The sequence below is a fragment of the Galleria mellonella genome, unplaced genomic scaffold, assembly GCF_026898425.1.
Source record: "Galleria mellonella isolate WM207_F2 unplaced genomic scaffold, CSIRO_AGI_GalMel_v1 utg300, whole genome shotgun sequence".
Taxonomy (NCBI): Eukaryota; Metazoa; Arthropoda; class Insecta; order Lepidoptera; family Pyralidae; genus Galleria; species Galleria mellonella.
In genome coordinates, this window is record NW_026442068.1 from 3,749,197 (window position 1) to 3,772,121 (window position 22,925).

A 22,925-nucleotide genomic window follows, 5' to 3' on the forward strand; every position below is an offset into this window, starting at 1 on the left:
TCAAGGATCTATTCTCGGTCCATTTTTATTCCTAGTTTACATTAATGATCTCCCATATGTCATGCAGGATAAATGCGGCATAGTATTGTTTGCAGACGATACTTCATTGATTTTTAAAGTTAATAGAATGACTAATAATTATGACGATGTAAATAGTGCTTTGCGGCGTCTCCTGCACTGGTTTACAACTAACAATCTTATGTTAAACGCTAAAAAAACAAAATGTGTTAATTTCTCTCTATCTAAAAGTTTTAATACTAATTGCAATATTAAATTAAATAACGAATCTCTCGAATTTATAGAATCTACTGTCTTTCTAGGAATCACACTAGATAATAAAACACAATGGGGTGCACAAATTCAAAGCCTTGCAGCGAAACTAAGTTCAGCAGCTTTTGCCGTGCGTAAAGTTAGACAGTACACTGATACTGATACTGCTAGATTAGTCTATTTTAGTTATTTTCATAGTTTACTCTCTTATGGAATATTACTATGGGGAAAAGCGGCAGATATTAAGAATATATTCATATTACAAAAACGTGCCGTTCGAGCGATCTACTGTATGAAGAGTCGTGACTCATTAAGAGAGAAATTCAAAGAGGCAAATATTCTCACCGTTGCTTCTCAATTTATATATTCAAATATTCTATATGTTCATAAAAATCTTGACTTATTTCCAAAAAACAGCAATATTCATAATATTAATACTAGATTTAAAGACAAACTTGCTGTCCCCAAGTATCGTTTAGAAAAAGTTAATAGGTCTTTTATGGGAATAGGTATAAAAATTTACAATAAGATACCAAAGGATATGTTGGAATTACCCTTAAATAAATTCAAAACATCTGTTAAATCATATTTACTGAGCAAAGCCTATTACTCACTAAACGATTACTTGAATGACGAGTGTGCATGGCAATAGTTGTTCATGCACTGAATTTTCATTTAATGTTAGACATAGACACCTATATAAATATACATTGTAAATAAACTGGCTTTAAAAAAAAAGTAATTCAATTGAGTTTCTTGCCAGTTCTTCTCAATTGGATCTATATACCGAACTGGACGGTAGGGTAAATATAAAATTATAATATAAAAATTTGACGTTCATAAGCGGCTAAAATGTCCTACATGAATAAATGATTTTTGAATTTGAATTTGAATTTGCCTATAGACATGAGCAGTATGCTCATGTCTATAGGCGAGGGTTACCACTTTACATCAGGTGGGCCGTCAGCTTATTTGCTGAAGTTGTATAAAAAAAAGACAGACAAATGAACAGACAGACAAATATTCTAAAAATTATTGTTATGATTTCTATTGCTCTTATAGACACTCATCGTATTAATTTTTCTTAAATATTTCTCATCTAAAGTCTACGTCTACTTACAACTTTATCATATTAGTAAGATAATATGATGTGTTAATTCCATAAAATTTATTTTTACTATGTAAGTATAGACAGGACTTCAACCGTTTAGACTGTATACAGACAAATTTATAATTCATACACACTCGTATCAAACCAGATGTTCAAAATGTATTCTATCAAGCAGGTTCCCAGACACAAACACATGACTTTCTATTTATCTGAATAAAATAAAACATTTGTGTCTATTTAATCACAGCATCTTTTTATTACTTTTATTGATAATTATAAAAAATATATGCGCATAAATTTATACGAGTAAAAAATGTACGTAATATTTGACAAATACATGAGAGACTACTCTCGAGTGGTGATACCTTATACATGTTAACCAACATAGTAATTTTTTACCTAGATTTCTATAACAGTCTATAGTAACCCAGTAAACTTCAACACAGATAAAAAACCCTAATATCAACTTATGGACGAAAAAGTGATTGTTAGTAATGAGGTCTAATAGCCCCATTGCTAGCAATATACCCTCTCAGGTCGATCTCCACGCGGTTCCCCCTGAAAATCATTATGGTTAATTCTTGTCGAATTAATGTCATGTGTGTCAATTAACCTGCATTCTTTCTCACCTATCATTCTTCCACCAGTGCCTCGTCGGTATATACGGATAGCGCGGACGGGATCACCATTCCATTTTCACCCATTAAAAAAAATTAAATTATGTATGTTGCTACAATCTTCTGTAAATTAAAAACTCGCTTATCACATGTCTCTAGCATTTGAACGAAGAAATGTCGCAATGTCTTATTTTTCTGTTTAAATTCAAACATAATAGGTATTTATAATATCAATAGCTATACTCGTATACTATAATATGAGTAGGTATCGCCTACTAAAAAAATATCTAATGACATTGCTCGCATGTGGAATGGTATCAGTCTGATCAAACGTAGGCGGGCTTTCATAAGACCACCTACGCACTCTGCTCTTGCATTCATACCCTACTAATAGAATTTGTTATGATTGTAAAAGTTTCCAAAAATTAACAAACATCTCGATGTGACAAATTGTAGCAAGAAAATTTTCATCCTCCTGTATATAGCGGTATAGTGAAGAGTAACTTTCCATCTGAACGCCAAGTTCCTAGCGGGGTAGACAGAATCGAGTGCCAAAGATTTCTATCCTGGTATTATACATTTCTTACTTCATGCACTTTTAAAATTCATCTTATTCGTGCACACTGATTCTGGAGACTTTTATGTTCTCTCTCACTCGGTTTAGTGTATAACGTAGCAGGCCTATTGTTATTTATATACCGACACCATAGAATACCGACATAGGTATCACCAGAAATATTGGAAATATTCAGGACATACCTTTGTCTTATTCATGTTTCAACCGTAAAGCAGTTGTGTTTGCATGGCTGTGTTTCGGTTTGAAGGGTGGGATATGGCGTGAATTTACTGGGTACAGAGGAATAACACCTAAGTCCTCAGGAATGGCAACGTATGGGGGGTATCATGGACGAATCAGTATACTCTGTTATGCCCATGGTACTGCTCATGTCTATAGGCGATGGTTACAACTTTCCATCAGGTGGGTCGTCAGCTTGTTTGCCATTCTAAGTTGTATAAAAAAAAGACATGCTAAATACGTTAGACTACTGGTCGTTCCCTACACTATAATATCATTATGTTTTTAAGTTTCATCTGCCTACTCACGTGTAATAGAATATTGTTTTCAATATATTTTTCAATATATATAACCTCTGTTAAATCCTACTACCTCTCCCTTTACTACTATTTTCCTGTGTTCTCTCTTCATTTTCCTCCGTTATTCTCTCCTGTTGTAAGAGTACTATTAAATATGTGTATGTTTATATATGTACGTTTTTTATAAATGTATGTTTGTATACATTAGTATCTATATAATAGTGCGCCACCTACCCTTTGTCTTTTTCTCAATACCCTCAATACCCTAAAAGACTGTCTGGAAGAGATTGCTTAGTGATAAGGCCGCCTTTTGTATCGTATCTCATTATTATTTACTGTAATTGTTATTTTTTTTTACTGGGTGAAATTAAGCATAAAATAAATAAATCAATGAATATTTACAAAAAGAAATAATATAGAAATAAATCTTTAGACATCAATTTACTACACTAAATCAAAAACTGGAATTACAAAACAACCTGTTATCGAACACAAAAACACCTACACAGCGGACAATGAACTTGGCCGGCAAGTCTGCCGTTGCATCGGCTAGGTAGGTATCCACCTAGATCAATTTCGGGCAATGTAAATATACAAGATACTATTTTAAACGCTTTAAAAATAACCTCTGCAGTCACGAACACAGTGACATGCATACTGTAATCAAATCAAATAGATGTAAGTAAAGCTCATGAAAAGAAATTAGAGATTATATCATGTTTTAATCAATACATTCTAATGTAACTTTATATCATAGAATTGTTTGAAAAAAAAAAACGAAACAAACAGGGTGTCTACCATGAAATGAAATTCCGAAGATTTGGACTCAATTTCGTGTTTTCGATCATACCTAAATCGGCCCAGAAAATGGGAGTTCAATATTTCGTTCGTCATAAATCCTACCATAAAAGTCCAAAGGAATAATATTTCGATATTTTTAATGTTTTTAAATGGTAAGTATTATGTAATTTTAACATCAAATTTGTGTTTTGTTCAGCTATGAAATTTCGGAAAACATTTCATGGTAGGCCTTCAGATATTTTAATTTAAAAAATAAAACAACGACTGCTATTACTTCTGAACAGATTTTGATAAAATTTCAATGGGTCCAATCTGTAAGTATATCCTTTCAAATAAAAGAATTTTACAAATCAGTTTAAAACTAACGGAGTTATGAAGTAACACACAATTAAAAAACAAACGATCAAATTGAGAACCTTCTTCTTTTTAAAGTTAGTTGAAAATGTTATAAATAGCAAGTCTAAAGTAAGTCTATAACATTTCCTACTTAGGTAGTTTTGTTAATTGTTTAATTAAATGCAGGTAAGTTATAATACTTACTTAATTTTAGATAACTAAAGAGTAAAAAGCATTTAACTCTTTTCATATCACAATCATGATAACACAATATTAATGTCCACTGTTGGGCAAAAGTATAAATAAAATATTAGCCTTAGCTGCTGTTAGCTAATAATAGAATGCTCACTACAAGCCTAGTGGCTTGGGCATTTTGAATTTCTTCTATATAGTCCATTTCAATACTACTCAAAATATAAACAAACGAATATTTTATACAACCATAAGACAGTTTGAGAATGTCCAGTAGTAGTACAAAATAAAAATTTATAATAGATTAAATATTTCGATTTGTTACTAATTTAATTTACAAAATATTTCTATAGATGTAAATGTAGATAATTTCAACAAAAATTGCAATCTTTTGTTTAAGTTCCATTGAAATATGTATATTATTATATCTCTTAGAACAGCCTACGAATGAAAAAGATTTGTGTTATAATTAACTTCTTTTTTACTTCAATCAATCAATTTTTTACATTAGTTTATTTTCTTCTTATTTATTACCTATTTATGAGAGATGTAGTTACATTTATTATTTGATCTTTTAGATTCAATTTGTGGGTCTTTTAATATCTTATTGATGTTATAAATTGATTAACCCATTTTAGCACGAATCCAATTATAATTGAATCTAAGGTAAGTATGTTAATTCGCGAAGACAGACAAATTTTGTGTTTGTTCATTTCACGATAAATAGGTATAATTACGTTTTGTATAAATACGTTTAGGTAACCACGACTTAAGGTAAGTACTTAGTTTTTATAAAAGGACTTATTAGAGGTATTTTGTAGCCATTACCGCCGCATTTAGATATATACCAGTACTCGTAAGTATGTCATTCTTAATTTTTTATTCAAATCCAATTTAATGATTAATTTCATTGATTTGTTTTATTTATATACTATACATTTTAAATTGTATAACCTGATACTGCTTGGTAGTTTATATTCACGCAAATTAATTATTTATATAAATAAACTTTTTGAAAAAAGCAACAGCTGAATTTCTTGCCTGAAATTGGGTTCCGAATGAAAAATAACTATTCAAAAATGCTTAAATCTAAGTTTACTTGAATAAAAATATTTCTTTCTTCTTCAAAGTAAGTAACATATGTTCTGCTATTTGTAAACGTATAAATTTGTGCGGATGTATAGATGTTTGTTACTCTTTCTCACAAAACACTTAAATGGATTTGAATAAAATTTGATACACAGATAGTTTAGAATATAAAATACTTTATACAGACACGCAGGCTAAGCCACGGAATACAGCTAGCTCTTAATTAACACCACAAATAACCTAAATTATATGTATCAGCTAGTATACAAAGTCAAACCGATATGAATTCAAATTTACGCTCTCCAGTCTTGCTAGACAAAATAATAAACTACAGGTACAATTTAATTATATAATTCAATATAATTGAAAATGAAAAATTATTTGTTACGATTTCAAGAAAGTTTATTTGCTCGTTAACTTTAAACATCCAAGAAGACGATCTTAGAACTATCCACAGTCTCACCCTAAACAAATAAATAGTTCACAAATATATATAGTTTAAAAAACGTTACTCTAATATCACTATTATTTTACAAAACTAAACCTTATTCGAATATTAAATTGTTATAAAGTAATTATTTAACAAATATTTGGTATTATCGGGTGTACAATAAATAGTAATTATTGTGTAGGAAAAATGATTTTTTTTTTACTATTCTATGTCTTACAACACATTCAACACTAGAGAGGTCACTCTTTGACTTAGAGTTCCGTAGACAATTCGATAAACAATTAATTTTTCATAATATCTTCTTATATCTGATTATCTGGCTAAAAATAACCATATCGTTACATTTTTAGCTATTCTATATATCAAAATTATAACTTACTTCAAATCTTTTATTGAAAAAAGGATACATCAAGGTTACATTCATTGTTATCAAATATCATTTTTTACACTTTTAATAAACATAAGCTACGGAACTCTATCAATACATATCCGTTTTACCATTTATCATACATATTACCGTATTTTCACAAAAAGCGGAGTTTTCTTAGATCAATAATATTAAATCGTTAATGTTGAACAAATCTGTACATGTTAATAATAGAAAATATGTATGTGTGTTATTACATACATAGTATGTATTTTATCTGTAGGTAAAATTTTTTGGCGAAAAAATATTATTCATATATCAATACAATTGATACTCGTACAGGTCAATATGAAAGCTTTAACTTCCTTTCTGGTGATACTCAACGCACCTTATTAATGTGGGATAGTCAGAAATTGCCATTTTACAACCAGTGCTTTTTTAAGAAAAATATTCATTTTCACTCGTAAAATACCTCATAGCTTTAGCTTGTAGCTATGTATCACACTTATCTATAAAACACTATAAAACGCAGTGTATAAAGTGTTTCAATATCAAAAGTGTTATCCATCTTATTATGAATAGTAAATATTTCATAAGTTTGGAAATATATGTAGTTAGTTATAATTATGATTAACAATCCCATATTGAATCACAATGTGAAGTTATTTTATTATATGTAAAAGACACTAGGTACGAGTACATTATTATATTCTTTGAACATCTATGAGAAGCACGAATATAAAGGAACAGTCGAAATTAAATCAGCTATGTGTCTGTTGAATCCTAGTAATATTATAAATGTGAAAGCTTATATGTTTGGATGTTTGTTGCTCAATCCCGCTTTAACAAAGCAACAACTGTGGAATAATGGATTTGAAGAAAATTTTATATAAAGACGAATCACATACTGGATTAACATATTAAACAGTCATTATCATTATTTTGCGCGGGTTAGCCCGGTAAACTGAAACTGGTGGCATTAATTAAAATCTAATCTTAAAAGTTGGCAACACTTTTTACATGGGTAGATATATAGAATAAATATGGCGGACACATGAACAACAATTAATACAAAGTTAACATTATTTTAGAAAAACAGAATCAATACAATGCGATGATTCGCATGTCGATAATGATTTATATTCGCAGGTATTTTGTGGTATTTATAAATATATCGTTATTATAGTCCAGAGAACATCTTCCACATTCCACATATTGCAATAGTATGGTGAAACCGGTCCGGTCATAAAATGTAATAAAAGCTGTGGAAGAATACAATCGAGAACGCCCATTAAAGAGTGTAGATAGGCATTTCAAAACTGTTTTCCTTAAAGTATTCACAAATCAATAATATGAAGTCAGCACATACCAAAGTTTACATTACGTACGTTTCGTTACTTAAAATTAGCACAAAGTCACTTTGTCAAAGTTACATTGTGTATGTCAATATGAGTATTTAATATCAACTTATACTTCGATAGGTATAGTATAATAAAATGTATATTTAGTAATGGGATTTTATAACTTTAATAAAAATGTATAAAGGACTATCACTAATTATATATATAACTTTATTTAATGAATAATTTAAAGCATACAAAAACATTTCGTTTTCTGAAACCTGATCCAGAAACTGAGGTATAAATAAGCAAAATAGGAATAATTATAGCACAATTCTATATCATCTTTTAACTATATCTAGAACTATATACAGAACAATGTAAACTGATACATATGTAGGAATGCTATGAAACTGTATGTTAAACAACGAACTATTGGAAAATTAGAATTTATCATTTAATAATTTTGATAGTGTGGAAAAATTACATATAGCCGTATTCTAAAAGAATTTAATTTGAGCAATAGTAGTATAAAAAAAAACAGTATGAAACTTGTTATATAATTATAATTTTATTTAATATACCATATTATAAAATGAAAAATGGTATTGAATACAGATAGTTCATTCTATGTGAAAATTGAATAAAATAAAGGTAATTAAAAATCTTATATGACTGAAAATAACAAACATACTGGCCACTGAAACGTGGTGGTTTCCATTAGTGCTATAGGCAATAGGTACAGATAATACTGAGATACCCATAGTACTGTATCTCTTGTTTCTAAATACTAAATAATTTTCATTATTGAAAAGCCAGTACACAATTTTAGTTTCATAAAAAAATTTGCAGAATGAATATACATAAATTTACGTAATATTTACTAATTGAATACCACAAATCTAAATGTAGGTTACATCTCGCAGTAGTCGACTTTCAAAATACATGCAATCAATAAAAACTATGTACTGGACGAAATAGCTAAGTCTATCAATTGTTGTTTCAAAATATGTAGATTTTGGTGTTTCAATCAAATAACTACCATTTTATAAAAGAATATTCATATTAATAGAAATCTATTCCATAATAAGCTCCAAAAATCTACTCGTATAAAACTTTGGTGTTATTTTTGTCTAACTACTGGGTCCTCGGCAAGTATTACTACAGTTTAAAAATTTTATCCAAAATACTGTAACGCTACATTTTTATCGTAAAAATATTGCTACAAAATCTCTAAACTCTGTTCAGACTATGTTTCATTTCATAGTAAAATTATTTTAATATTTTATTGTAGCCACTTTATCAAAGCTTGATGCTCAAAAACTCTTCAAAAACATATTATTAGGTCGATTATTGTTCCCGTTGTAAATATTAAAATAATGGCGTTATATCAAAAGTAATATGAAAGGTGACTGTTTATTCAATGTGATACAATTACTGTAACATAAATGTGTAACCTAATGGAAGACATTTATTTTCAATACGAGTGCGTGAATGTTTGATGTGGATTAACATAAATTGGAATGTTTTTGCCGATTTTGCTTCTATATATCTATTCTTAACTAAGTGTACTTAAATAGAATGATAATATGAACACAATAACTTCATTTACATGTATATTAACAATAACACTACAATTTAAGAAAAGTAACATGTAAATATTAAGCGCTAAAATCAATAAAATCCAACCCGTTCAATGAAGAAATACTGTGGTTTAAATAGCATTATAACATAACAGTAGTTACCATTATGATTGTTAAAGCATTCAATAAAGCTACAAATAAATAACACATTAAAATATTTTAATACAATAACTTAACATTAAAGCAGTCGACTTCAAAACTAATACAGGGTCATAACTATGTGAATGCCGATTAAAGGAATATGTGTAACAACCTAAGATCTCGAGTATAATGATTATAATGTAGACAAACTAGTTATCGATTTTACTCGGTCTACGTACATTCCTTACCGGCAAACAACGTCTAAACCGCTAAAATCAAATTTGACAACACTGAATGAAAATCTTTATTTTAACTTATTCAGCGTTCTCAAATTTAATATTAATGTTGCCCCCTTATTTGAATCTATGGCACTAACACGTAACTACGCCACTGTTCTACATTTTTATTACAAATGTACCATAGTTCGTGTTTTGTCGCATTGCACTCTAGTACCTTCGCGCCCATCGCTACATGTAAGCAGGCTTCATCTTGTAGGCCCGTTTCCAAATCTCGCACAAACACACCGTCGAATGGAATCTGTAGAAAATTGCTAAAGGCATTGAAACATGAGTAATAATAGTCCATGCCCACAAACCATAGAAATGTAGCTGAACCGGGTGAGATTCTGCTCGTGATTTTTCTAGAGTATTGATAGCCCACATCGCTAGATTAGTAACTAAAAGGAACGTCACTATTTCTCTTCCGGGTTTCTTTCGCAATTGTTCAGGAGTTTTTGCTGATCTTCGACTTGCATCCAATATAAACATCGTCTGGCATGTTGTTTGTATCAAAGACGACAGTGCAGTAATCAGAATAAGAATCGTATTCTTCTCTATAGTAAAATGTCCTCCGATAATAGTAAATGTACCATAAATAAACATGCCAGTTTGAGCGCCCACTAAAAGTATGTTATCTAATTCAAGATTACGATTACCATCATATTTAAGATTTCGGACACAAACCATCCCCGCGAGACTAGCAAATGTCGTCATCGCATATAACCCCAACTCGCACAAATTTACTTCAACAACCGCCAATGTTGCATATTCTTTTTTAGATACTAGAACGAAGAATAATATTAGCGATATTATAGTAAGAACTAAGACTAGAATACCAAAAAATAAACCTTTATGCGCACGGGCACAGTCAACGCTATATAAATGTGGTGACTTTTTATACGCAAGTCCTTCCAATATTCTCGCTTTGGCTATAGCAGCGGCGACATCCTTAGATGGATATTTAGATATATTCTTCCACATAACATATAATATGGCTGCGCATATTAGAGAGTACTCGATTGTGCATGGGAAAAGGAATGGCGATGCATCCTGTACCAGCGACCCCATGATATTGGTTCGACGACATTCGAAGATATGATGCGGGCCCTTCAGCCCCCTCGGCACTCGTAAATGAGCCGCAGCTGGATGCGACGGTGGAACTTCCGTTGCTAAAGATGCGAAGGCCTTTTGAAAAGCTGAAACGACAACAAATGCTAGTTAAAGTACTGAAACATATTTTTACGTTTATACACAAAAATGTTTTATACGTTACATTTTTCAATAGACTACTGCTATTTCTAATATTGAAAATTTGGATCAAAATACCGGAAGCAATTTTCGAAGTTATGTCGATTGGAATGCACTTGACATAACTTTATGGAATCTCCAATGAAGCTATGACAAGGGTAGCTTTAATTTAAGGAACGTTAATGTACTGTCGACCGCCAAATTAATGAGTTTACAATTTCCTCCAATAATAGTAAATACAAAAACCATTGTCACAGTAAATATTATATAATTTTTCTCTTTTAATTTAAAAAATAATTGTCAAAACTAATTTAGAATTGCCGTAATTATATCCCGTGACAATAAACAAAAAAAAGGCGAATTGAGAAGAAGATTGTAAAGAGATTAAATTCATATTCCGACTTTGGAAAAAATGGAGAGAGCACGGTCAGCGTGAAAAGTTAATTAATATCAACAGATTCCAGAACCGGTTCAGCGATAACGGTTGCGTACATTAGTACCCACAAAAAAGCCTTTTAAGTAACTTTTAATGCGGACCGTACCTACCTATATACATACACTAAGTCTCAAATCTCAATACATGAAGAATTCCCGCCTTATACCTTTTTTAATATCAATACCATTAAACCAACAAATTGTACGAACTAGGAACTTAAATCTTGCTTTTAATGTGTACAAAAGAGGGAAAGACTCCTTAAAGGTATAAATATAAAATAGTCCGACAAAATGGGAACGACCCTCGAAGGGATAATATAATTATTCTTCCTCATACAAGTTCACAAAATGCACATATAAATCTGTTAAACAATATATCCATCTATTATAATACCGAAGTACCAACCCATTACTGTTACTTAGAGCCCCTGTTTTATTTGTATATATAATAAATATTTAATTCCGCTACATGTGCGTAGAATGAATAATGGTTAGAGATTGGTGACTAATAGGGAAGATCGTAGAATTTTTATTAATAATTGTATTGTTTTTATTATTTCAGCCATTAACTGGCCACTATTAATGCCCGAGCCTTAAGGTTTAATTAATAAGCTTTATCCATAAACGGAGTTTTACCAATAGTTGCCATACTTGGCAGGCGGGTTAGCAACCGTAGTTAGGCTTGTAGAGATGTTTTAAGAGTGATACTACTGCGCATACTTCGCCCTCTGACTTTTACAACATCAATGGGAAAAGAAGGTGTGGCCTATTCTATTATTAGTAGATTATTATTATTAATAATAATAGTAATCAATACTTAAATGTTGGTAGTTGCACGCATGCATGCATAATAATAATGGTAACGTAATTAAACAAAATAACTCTAATCAACTTACTAGTGATATGGATTTCCGCAAAATAATAATAAAATATATAGGTATAGACGACGCAATAATAACAATTTATAAATGTGTGCAATTAAGTTTTCGCTTACCTAGTCTATGCGATAAGCCAATAGTTTTATTCTCCGGATTGTAGAATGTAAGAATCTCGTGCTTGGTCTCCTGAACCAGTACGTTCAGCCATACGCTTAAGTTAGTGCCCACCATATGCATCAGACCAAATCGAGCCACGATTTTGTGTTTGTATACTTTCATCTGGAACAATATGCCAAAAACACCATTTTAGTATTCAAATAAAAAATTACAATTGTCTCGTCTAATCACAACGAATTTTTCAAAGGATACACTATAATTCGAAATATATGATAAAATTGATATATTACACTGAGAGAAGTAAAAGAAGTATCACTTTAATAAACTAAATTCACGTCAATAATATACAAATAGTCATTATGTGGGACCTGGTACTTATGTTGTACCTATTTCAGATACAAAACAGCAATGCATGTATGAAATATGTATATAAAAGTTCAACTGGAATCACTGATATCTAGTCTTCGGTAATACGGTGTCATATAGAAAAAAATCCGATTAATGTCACAGAACAGACTCGACGATGTTATTAACACTTCACGGACACAAAACTAGCCTTAATACTCGTATTTTTAATTACAATAATGACTTTTTTTCGGTAATAATGATGATGACAAAATAAAACATAATAGAAGCTTATATATACTAATAGTAAAATAAAATTATATACATTTATAAGGAAATAAAAAAATAAACAATCTACGGAAGCATTAACTCACTGGCACAAGGTTAGAAGATTATGGCTTAATAACGAATTCAAATAAGAAAAAGAATTAAAGAATAAAATACTTTGTTTTACTAAAAATTAGTACTAACCTCATTATTAAGAAAGATGAAATACATCTGTATAAAGATGAAGGCCATTCTGGTTGCGGGTGTTAATGCAAGCAGCACGTTATGGCAGTTGGTGTCCCGCTCCAGTTCCCAATATTGACCAAATTCCAAACCGGAGTATATCATGGATCCGATGCCGAAGGCTGCAAAAAAAATAACTGAATAATTATCTAAATTTATAATTACCAAGTAAATTCGTATAATTAAATTACGATAATTCAAACTTTTTTCAATTGCAGATAAATCTAATTAATTAATCTGACAGAGAACTTATTTTTTTTTTATATTTAATCAGCGACTATATTAACACGCTAAGAAAATATTGTACTAAAATGTGTTCTATTAGCTAGAAATGTATACTATTAGCCGTCTGCCCCTGCTTCTCACGCGTATACCTACTAATGAAAAAATTTCACCAAATCTTCCCAACACTTCATATAGAAAACTTTTAACCCAAATTTTTAACTTTTCCGTACATTTTTTAAAACATTTTTTTCAAACTTGTCCTGATAATTTACAAACACAACGGAAAAGATGTAACTAAATAGGTAAATAGCCATACTGGCGTGATCTACTTCATGATACAATTGTCCGACAATTATTTTTATTTATATTGATAGATTTTATTTGTATTGAACAAAAGTTAGCAATATTTTAAAATTACCTACAGTCATAGTCAGAAATTTAAAAAAATACCGAGTACAATATAAAATTTGCGACTTAAATCAGGCGTTAGAGGCTCGACATCTGCTACAAATTTAAACAAATAAGAAGAGAAGATATTTTAATTATCACAAAATTTGGAGAGCAATATAAAAATGTATACCCTATGAATTATAAAATTAGTGCAAAATCGGTAAAAATATAGCATAACATATACAAAAAAAACATTGTAAAATTGATAACTTCTGTATCTTTTATCGTAACCTGTACACCTAACATAGTGATCTAGAAATTTTTATCTTCTTTTAAAAATGCCTATTATCCTAGGCCTATCCTTGATACCAGACTGTCCATCTTTGCTAAATTTTACCTACATTGCTTTAATAAATATCAATGTGTGATAACGTCACAAACTATAATTACATACTACATATTATTATATACTAGCATTTATTACAATATCTCTTACATTTCTTTCATAAAGTTTTATCCTAATAATATTTACCTATTTTAGATACGCTAGCTACCTTACAGAGTATGCAAAGATATACTTATTTACACATTACAGAGTATCTCTATTGGGTTAATCTATTTCTTCCTCAATGTATGTTTTCTTTCACTTTCCCATTGTTAAGTATTAAGTATACTTAACCTATATCCGATATCTCATTATTTTTTATTTGACATCCATAATTTCAGACCAACGTACTTTTAAACTGTATTCCTAACACAATCTGTTTGCCATACCCTTCAGATTACTTAGAATACATATAAAGCGTATTCTAATTATATACGCAACTATCGCTTCAATAGCTTCAATATTTTTTTTTAATGGGTGAAGATGCAATGGTAACCCCGCCAGCGTATGTCGGTATACGCTGGCTGGGTACCAGTGAAGGATGACAGGTGAGGATGTAGGCAAGTCAGTTGGTCCATAGTAATTAACTAAACAAGAATTAGCCACTATGATTTTCGGAAAGAACCGCGTGGAGGTCAACCTGAAAGGGCTAGCAATGGGGCTGTTAAATCTCATTACTAACAATCCCTTTTCCCCCAACAGTTCGCACATATTAGGGAATAACATATGATTAAATAAATAAATTGGAAAGATAACTATGGATATTTATATCGATAGATAAAAATGTAAAGAATGCAAATTAATAATAAAAGGTTGACAAAAACAATAATGTTTTTCACCGTTACCATGACTTAACATCTGAGTATATAAATAGTAAAATGCTTCAATTTAGATTTAAATATTATATTAGGTAAATAAAACAAGTTATATATATCGTAGAATATTTATTTAACTCGATAAAGCTAAATGTAACGGATTCCATCATTTTTAATTTAGTTTTTTATATAACTTTTACTTCATATCAATATATGAACTCTACCAAACATTGATCTACATAAATCTATATCAATATTTAAATAAATACACTTTTTTATGCAACTTAGACTGGCAAACAATCTGACGGCCCACCAGATGGAAAGTAGTAACCGTCGCCTATAGACATAAGCAGTACCATGGACGTAACAGAGTATACTGTTTCGCCCATGATAGCCCCCATGTGTAGCCATTCCTAAGGACTCAGGTGTCATTTCTTTATACCCTGTAAATATACTGCCATGTCCCACCCTTCGGTAAAAACACGAATGGTACAGAGATGCCCAAACAAACTTTTGTAGAAAGGCTCCCTCTGGTTACACTTACTTAAAATGATGTCTTCAAAAGCAATAACTGAGTCCTTTACTAAAAAAACTAGTAGGACTACTAAACTAACTCTAAACATTTTCTAACTATAGAAAGATATACTAGAATAACTACCTAATTGTAAAGTTACATTTCACAACAATTGTGAAATTATATTCGAAAAGTGGTATTGTAGAAATAAGTGCATATCTCTGCAATAAAAACAATTGAAGCCAAAATTATGCCTACTATAATTATTAGATGAGGAATAAAAAAATCTTCAATTTTTAAACTTAAAAAAGTGCGTGCATTATTTTTTTGTTTTAAGAAAAATGACTTTACTGGCTCAAGTCCTAGTTCTCGAAAAGCCGCGATAAATAAACCATTTTCACTCATTCTCAAAACCTTGTAATTCATACTGTCAATACAAGGAAAACCTCTTGTAAAATATATAACGTGACTTGCGCGTTGAAAATTTCCATTTGATTCATAAATAAGATGACGGTATTTATCTTGTACGAAATACAGATACTTTAAGTAAAAAGAAATACTATATAAATTTGGCTTTTCTGCTAATGCCAACATACTGCTTTCTAATTCCATACACTCCGGTAATGGTTGATATTCATCATTAATAAGAGGTAATTCAATATAATTTAACAATCGCCTTGAGGAATTGGACACACAAGGTCTATACCCCAACTCCAACAGTTCTTCGGCGTTATTAATTCCAGGACGTACCCTTGGCTTTGTTGCTAAACTTATTAATGATGTTTGATAGAAGTTACTTATTAAAAATATAAATACAATCCATAACAGTAAATATCGTTTCTTTAAAATAAGTTTTTGAAAATACGGTGATATAATTCCAAACATTGAGCCCCAAATATACAAAACAATTTTTCCACGATAATTTTTTTCACCTCCCATTGATGAAGTTAACGCTAAAGACAAAAAAATAAATAACAATAAAGCAACTAGTAATGAAATGAATGTTTTTATGTCAAAGCTGTCATAAATTATCCGCCATCTACCAATATAGTCTCTCTGGGATGATACAAATTTTAAATAATTATCACTAGATCCAAAATATGTCCAAATAAAATCACATAGATACATTGAATTTGTGATCAAAAGATAACCGCCCATCACTACATCTGCTTCTTTGTTTTGTATTACTTCTAACAGTTCTGTTGCTGAGAAGTTAGGAAGTTGTACATATCCAAACCTATCAGGTAAAATATCATAGGTGTATGATATATGAAATTTTTCACTTTCTGCTAATAAATTCATAACACGCTGCTCGAAGCCAATAATCTTTCTTTTTTTTATCATACGAGGAATCATTGTAAATGGAGGATTGTGGTGAGTGAAAACGCGCAATGTACAGTTTCTCAAAGTTCTTGTACTGTCATCAGGAAATATATTAAAATCGCTCCTGAGTTCATTACAATAACAACATTTTGTTATATTTTCATGATTACGTCCGCAGTTGCCTTCTCCATAAGGGAAATACGTATAAATTAAATTTTTACTCTCGGACTGAGTAACGAGCAAAATATTCAGAATATGAAAATTAAGTAATAATTTAAAAATAGCTCTCAATTGTTCATTATCCTCTTGACACCTCAGTATTATTATGAACTTAGCTTTAGGGTTCCAACTCCATTCTAATTTTAGTGTATTTATTATAATTTCCAAATCATTAATACTGTTCCCAGAAATCAAATATGCTTCTATGTTGGAATAATGTATTTCATGCATTTCTGGATAACGAAAATTTATCTGAACATGACCAGAGTGATGAATATCAGGCAATAAATCCTCGGCATTACGTATAACAGTTAGTTTCATACCTTTTCTTAATTGAGTTACAATTATCTTTATTATGCATGTTTTTAACTCTTTATCTTCGTTATTTTCTTGAATGTGCTCTAACGAAACAGAATCTATAATTGTCAAATACATTGTAAAAAGTACCATAAAGCAGATCATTGTAGTGTATTGTATTAGTTTTCACATTTCCTTAATACTGAGGCAACTTAAGGTTTTTATATAGAACGTAATTATTAGTAAACAAATCGCTGAGTGGTAAATAACGTCAAATAAATCAAAATAATGGGAAATAGATTACCTCGTTAGTAGGTTTCACTTTATATAACCAATGTACTACGATTTAATATATTATTGCATTTTTAATGTATTAAGTAATCCACCATCTATTTATTATCCAACTAGACCTACAGTTTTTGTAGTTTTTAATAAATGTGCTTATTGCCACTCACATTCATTATGTACACTTCCAATTTTTAACAGAAAACTTCTAAAAGAAGGAAATTATGTATGATTTTTTTCTTGGCATAACATTAATACTCAATAAAACTGCTACAAAATTTTATTTAATTCTGAAATTTTCTACGATATTTATCATCGTACATTAGGGTGCGTTTGTTTGCAGTCACTTTTTGTAGAATAAAATATAATCGCTAATTCAAAGACAAATCTGGAGTGAATATTTTAATAGACTTGAAACTTGATGCATATTCTAAATGACGCTGCAACCATCTTTCGATTATTTTTATTCACTTACTCGCTTTTACCACATTTACTGAAGATAGTTTATGTCTATGGCAGAATTTTGCAAGATCAATTGCTTGTATGTTTACAACAATATCCTCTCAATCTTCAGTAAAAAGTTTTATATTTCACATAATTTCAACTCGTATTAAATAAAACAAACAGTACTATCATATAAGTTATATTTCATTAGCTAGATATAACTAATATCTAATTCATATACAAAGCCAGTTAATTATTAGATAATCACAAAATCTCTAAAACCTAAAACGAAGAAATAGATTTATTTTTATACAGAGATTCCTCGTGCAATCTAGTTGGAAATAAATTATTATTAATTCAAATTATCTTTGATCAAATAGACTAGTGCTTGTAAACACAAACACTTGTATTTTTTTTTAATCTACTGCAGGGTTCGGAAGGTTTTATCTGTTGAGAAGAGCCTACAAGAAACTCAACAGTTACTCTTTTAAATCTCTGTTAAAATTATAAGTTCATATACATATATTTATTTAAACGCATTATGTCTAAAATTACATGGTCATTAAAAAGTCCATACATTATCGACTAACAAATACAATGCACGCTTGTTATTCAAGTAATCGTTTAGAGTGTAATAAGCTTTAAATTTATAAAAAGATAGATCCAAAATAGCTTAGAAAAAGTTTCATACGGTCTACAATATAAAAGACCATAAGAAACTTTTTCTAAGCGATACTCCGGAACAGCAAGTTTATATTTGTATCTAGTGTTCAGAATATTGAGATCGCTGTTTTTAAGAAACAGATGAAGATTCCTGTGTATATACAAAATAATTGCGTATATGTATTATCAAGTTACGGTAAGAATATTTGCTTCTTTAAATTTTTCTCTTAGGGCTCCACGACTTTCTATACAATAAATTGCGCGAATTGCACGTTTTTGTAATACAAATATGCTTTGGCTGTCGGCTGCTTTACCTCATTATAATATTCTAGTAGACAGTATACTATGAAAGTCACTAAAACAAACTAATCTAGCAGTCTCAATATTATTATACTGTTTAACCCTGCAGTACAGCATATGCCGCAGAGCTTAATTTAGTTGCAAAGTTTTGAATGTGAGGATCCCATTGAATTTTATTATCAAGAGTATTTTCCGGAAGATAGCAAATCTATAAAATTAAGAAGTTAACTATTTAATTTTACAATAGAATTCAAACCGTAATTTTTAGAAATGTGTTTTAGTAACTCCACATCTGTATCCGTAGTTAATCACCTTGTAGAAAATCCAAATTGACTACTGATTCCAAACTGATTCAACATATATTTATCAAAATTTTTACTCAGTGCAGGAAAAATCAAAATAGGCCCATAATTTACTAGATCACATTAATTCCATCTTTAAAAAGCGGCATAATTTTACTAAATTTCATTACAATAGGAAACTTACCGTCATCTATGCACTTATTAAAAATAAAAGCAAAAGACGGTGCAATAGTTTCAATTATACTACCAAGTTTGCAATATTTTATCAATACTCCATAGATTAAAACAAACATAGCTAATGGCTTATTAACATTTTGTATTAGTAAAGTTTCAGCACTTAAAAAAAAAGAAAAAACCCATATTTCAGGAAAGTTACGATCTATGAGACGGATAGAAGTAAATGCAAAGGGCATCATGTCTGGTGTATCCTAGAATCACAATATAAAGAACTCTACGTTTCACATCAACAAAAAAGTCCGCGATGGTATATGTCTATCTCTTAAGAATAACCCACAATAACCATTTTTTATCCTTTACATTTTACGGGAAAAAATTTACGAAGTGATTTTAAGCAATACAGAATTAATTTTTATCCAATTAAGCACCTAAAATATATTGTCCATTTAATATAGATCAATATGGCCCTTTACAGCATGTAATTTAAATGGATATTTCCGAAAATATTACAGATTTAAAATGCAGGGACATAGCGGTGCGGCGGTACTAGCCCGGCCGGCGGCGCGCGCCTATATAATTGCGCGTCGAAGGCCACACTTCATCCTATAGCACTTTATCGTGTTTGTATTGTTTAATGACGAAAAAGCTGTAAACGTTGTTTATAAGGACATTCTGTAGTAGGTAGCTATATTTAATAACAGTATTGCACCCGTACAAAGCCGGGGCGGGTCGCTAGGTGAATGATAAATAAGCAATGAGTACCTAATAAATTCTATATTTTACTTTAATATACTTATTTAAAAATTATCTTGTGTAAGTAGTATTAATAAAATAAATACCGTTCTCTGCAATAAATATAATAAAAGCTAATGCTGTACCCACCGCAATAATAAGATGCGGAATCAAGAAATCTTCCATTTTTAAACTTGAAAAAGTACGTTCATTTTCTTTCTGTTTCAAGAAAAAAGACTTTACCGGCTCAAGACCTAACTCACGAAATGCTGCAACAAATAAACCATTTTCACTCATTCTCAAAACTTTATACTTCATATTGTCAATACGGGGAAAACCTCGGGGGAAAAATATAGCGTGAATCGCACGATGAAAATTTTCTTTCGATTCATAAATAAGATAGCGATATTTGTCTTTTACCAAATACATATACTTTAAATAAAGACTAATAGTGTAAAGTTTCGGCATTTTTGCTAGTGACATCAAACTACTCTCTAAATCCATACATTCCGGTAACGATTGAGATACATTATTTATAACTGGGATTTCAAATTCATGAAATAACCACCGTGAAGCATTAGACAAGCAAGGTCGATACCCTAATTTCACTAATACTTTGCTATCCTCAATTCCAGGGCGTACACTGGGCTTTGTTGCCAAACTTATTAATGAAATCGGATAGAAATTTGTCATTAAAAATACAAATCCAATCCATAATAATAAATATTGTTTCTTTTTAATAAGTTTTCTAAAGTATGGTGATATGTTTCCAAACATTGAACCGACAATATAAAAAATAACTTTACTATCATAATTTACTACCACCTCACCTTGTATTATTGAGGTTATAGCTAAAGATAAAAAAATAAATAAAAATAAAGCAACTAATAATAAAATCAAGATATTTTTGTCAAAGCAATCACAAATTATGCGCCATCTGCCCATATAATCTCTCTGTGAAGAAAAAAATTTGAAATAATTATCACTCGAACCAAAATATGTCGAAATAAAATCACACAAATACAATGGATTTCTCATTAGAAGGAAACCACCTATAACTACATCCGCTTCATTATTCTGTATTGACTCCAAAAGCTCTGTCGCTGAAAAGTTAGGAAGTTGTATGTATCCAAATCTATCAGGTAGAAGATCAAAGAAATATGATATATGAAATTTCTCACTCTCTGCTAACAAATCCATGACTCTTTGTTCATAACCAGTAACCATTCTTCTATTTATCGTATGTGGAATAATTGAGAATGGAGGATTGTGGTGAGTAAGAACGCGCAATGTACAATTTATTAAAGTCCTTGATCTTTCATCAGGAAATAGATTAAAACCGTTTCTGAATTCATTACATTCACAACATTTCGTTATATTTTCGTGACTACGTCCACAATTACCTTCTCCATAAGGAAAATATGTATAAACTAAATATTTACTTTCTATTCTAGTAACAACCAAAATATTCAATATGTGAGAAATTAGCATCATTTTAAAAACAACCCTCAATTGTGTAATGTCTACTTGACACTTTAATATTATTATGAACTTAGCTTTAGGGTTCCAACTCCATTCTAGCTTTAGTGTATTTATTGTATCATCCAAATCATCGACATCGTCAACTAAAATTAAATATGCTTCTATATAAGAATAATTTTCACCGTGTATTTTCGAATGGCGAAATTTTAACTGAACGTGATTAGAATTATGAATATCAGGTAATAAATCTTCAGCGTTACTTATCACAGTTAATTCACTGCCTTTTTTCAATTGCGTTACAATAATGTTAACTATACATGTTTTAAATTGTTTATCATCCGAATGTTCTTGAAAATACATTATTGAAGTAGAATGTATATTTATAGTGTGCACAACAAGAAGAATTATAATCCAAATCATAATAGTGCTTTCTATCAAATAGTCTTCAATGTTTTTTGGTTGCTAGATACTTGGGGTTTTTATATGGTACCTAATTATGTATTGGTAAATCAGTAGACATTGAGTAAATATTATAAAATAAATAAAAAAAATGATAAATGATATTATGATTACTTCAATAATTCATTAGCCGATAAAGAAATGGCTCTGTTAATATATTTTTCATGTACGAGTATTATATATATATATATATATATATATATATATATATATATTATACTCGTATATGAAAAATTATAGATTTTGTGATCTATCTAAGGTCTTCGATTATGCAGATCATAGTACATTGTTGAAAAAATTGGCTTTTTACTGTGTCAAAGACAATGCTTTAAACTTAATCACGTCTTGTTTATCAAACAGAATTCAAGTTAAAGTACATAAATAGCGTTACACCTAACAGGTCACTTGTGCGAATAGATGTACCTCAAGAATCTATTCTTGGGCCATCACTATGTTTGATTTATATAAATGATCTCACTTTTGCCATGCAGGATAGATATGGCATAGTATTGTTTGCAGATAATACTTTTTTTAATTTATATGGTTGATAGATTGACCAAGTATTATGACGATATAAATAATGCTTTACTGCAAATAAATAATAATCTAATGTTGAATGCAAAAAAAAAACTAAATGCCTAAAATTTTTTCTTTCTAAAAATCACGACACGATTCCTATTTTTCTGTATTGAATTGAATTAAATAATGA

General features: G+C 30.1%; 2 protein-coding genes across 4 annotated transcripts in view; both read right to left on the reverse strand.

The window, feature by feature from the left end:
* Nucleotides 1-5,876: 5,876 nt before the first annotated feature.
* The window catches only part of LOC116413697 (proton channel OtopLc), an 87,138-nt gene continuing 70,089 nt past the window's right edge, over nucleotides 5,877-22,925 (reverse strand). For 2 of the 3 annotated variants that reach the window (XM_052895687.1, XM_052895686.1), the window contains exons 8-10: nucleotides 13,166-13,326; nucleotides 12,349-12,511; nucleotides 5,877-10,867 (exon numbers count right to left, since the gene is read on the reverse strand). In XM_052895687.1, coding sequence (XP_052751647.1) covers nucleotides 9,861-10,867; nucleotides 12,349-12,511; nucleotides 13,166-13,326 — 1,331 coding nt within the window. In that variant the 3' untranslated portion in view covers nucleotides 5,877-9,860. The remainder of the gene's footprint in view (nucleotides 10,868-12,348; nucleotides 12,512-13,165; nucleotides 13,327-22,925) is intronic. The other variant, XM_052895688.1, reaches the window with a different exon arrangement.
* On the reverse strand, nucleotides 18,304-22,329 carry LOC128200875 (uncharacterized). The gene has a single exon (XM_052895689.1). It carries the CDS (start codon nucleotides 22,175-22,177, stop codon nucleotides 20,348-20,350), a length of 1,830 nt encoding a protein of 609 aa, XP_052751649.1. The 5' UTR covers nucleotides 22,178-22,329; the 3' UTR covers nucleotides 18,304-20,347.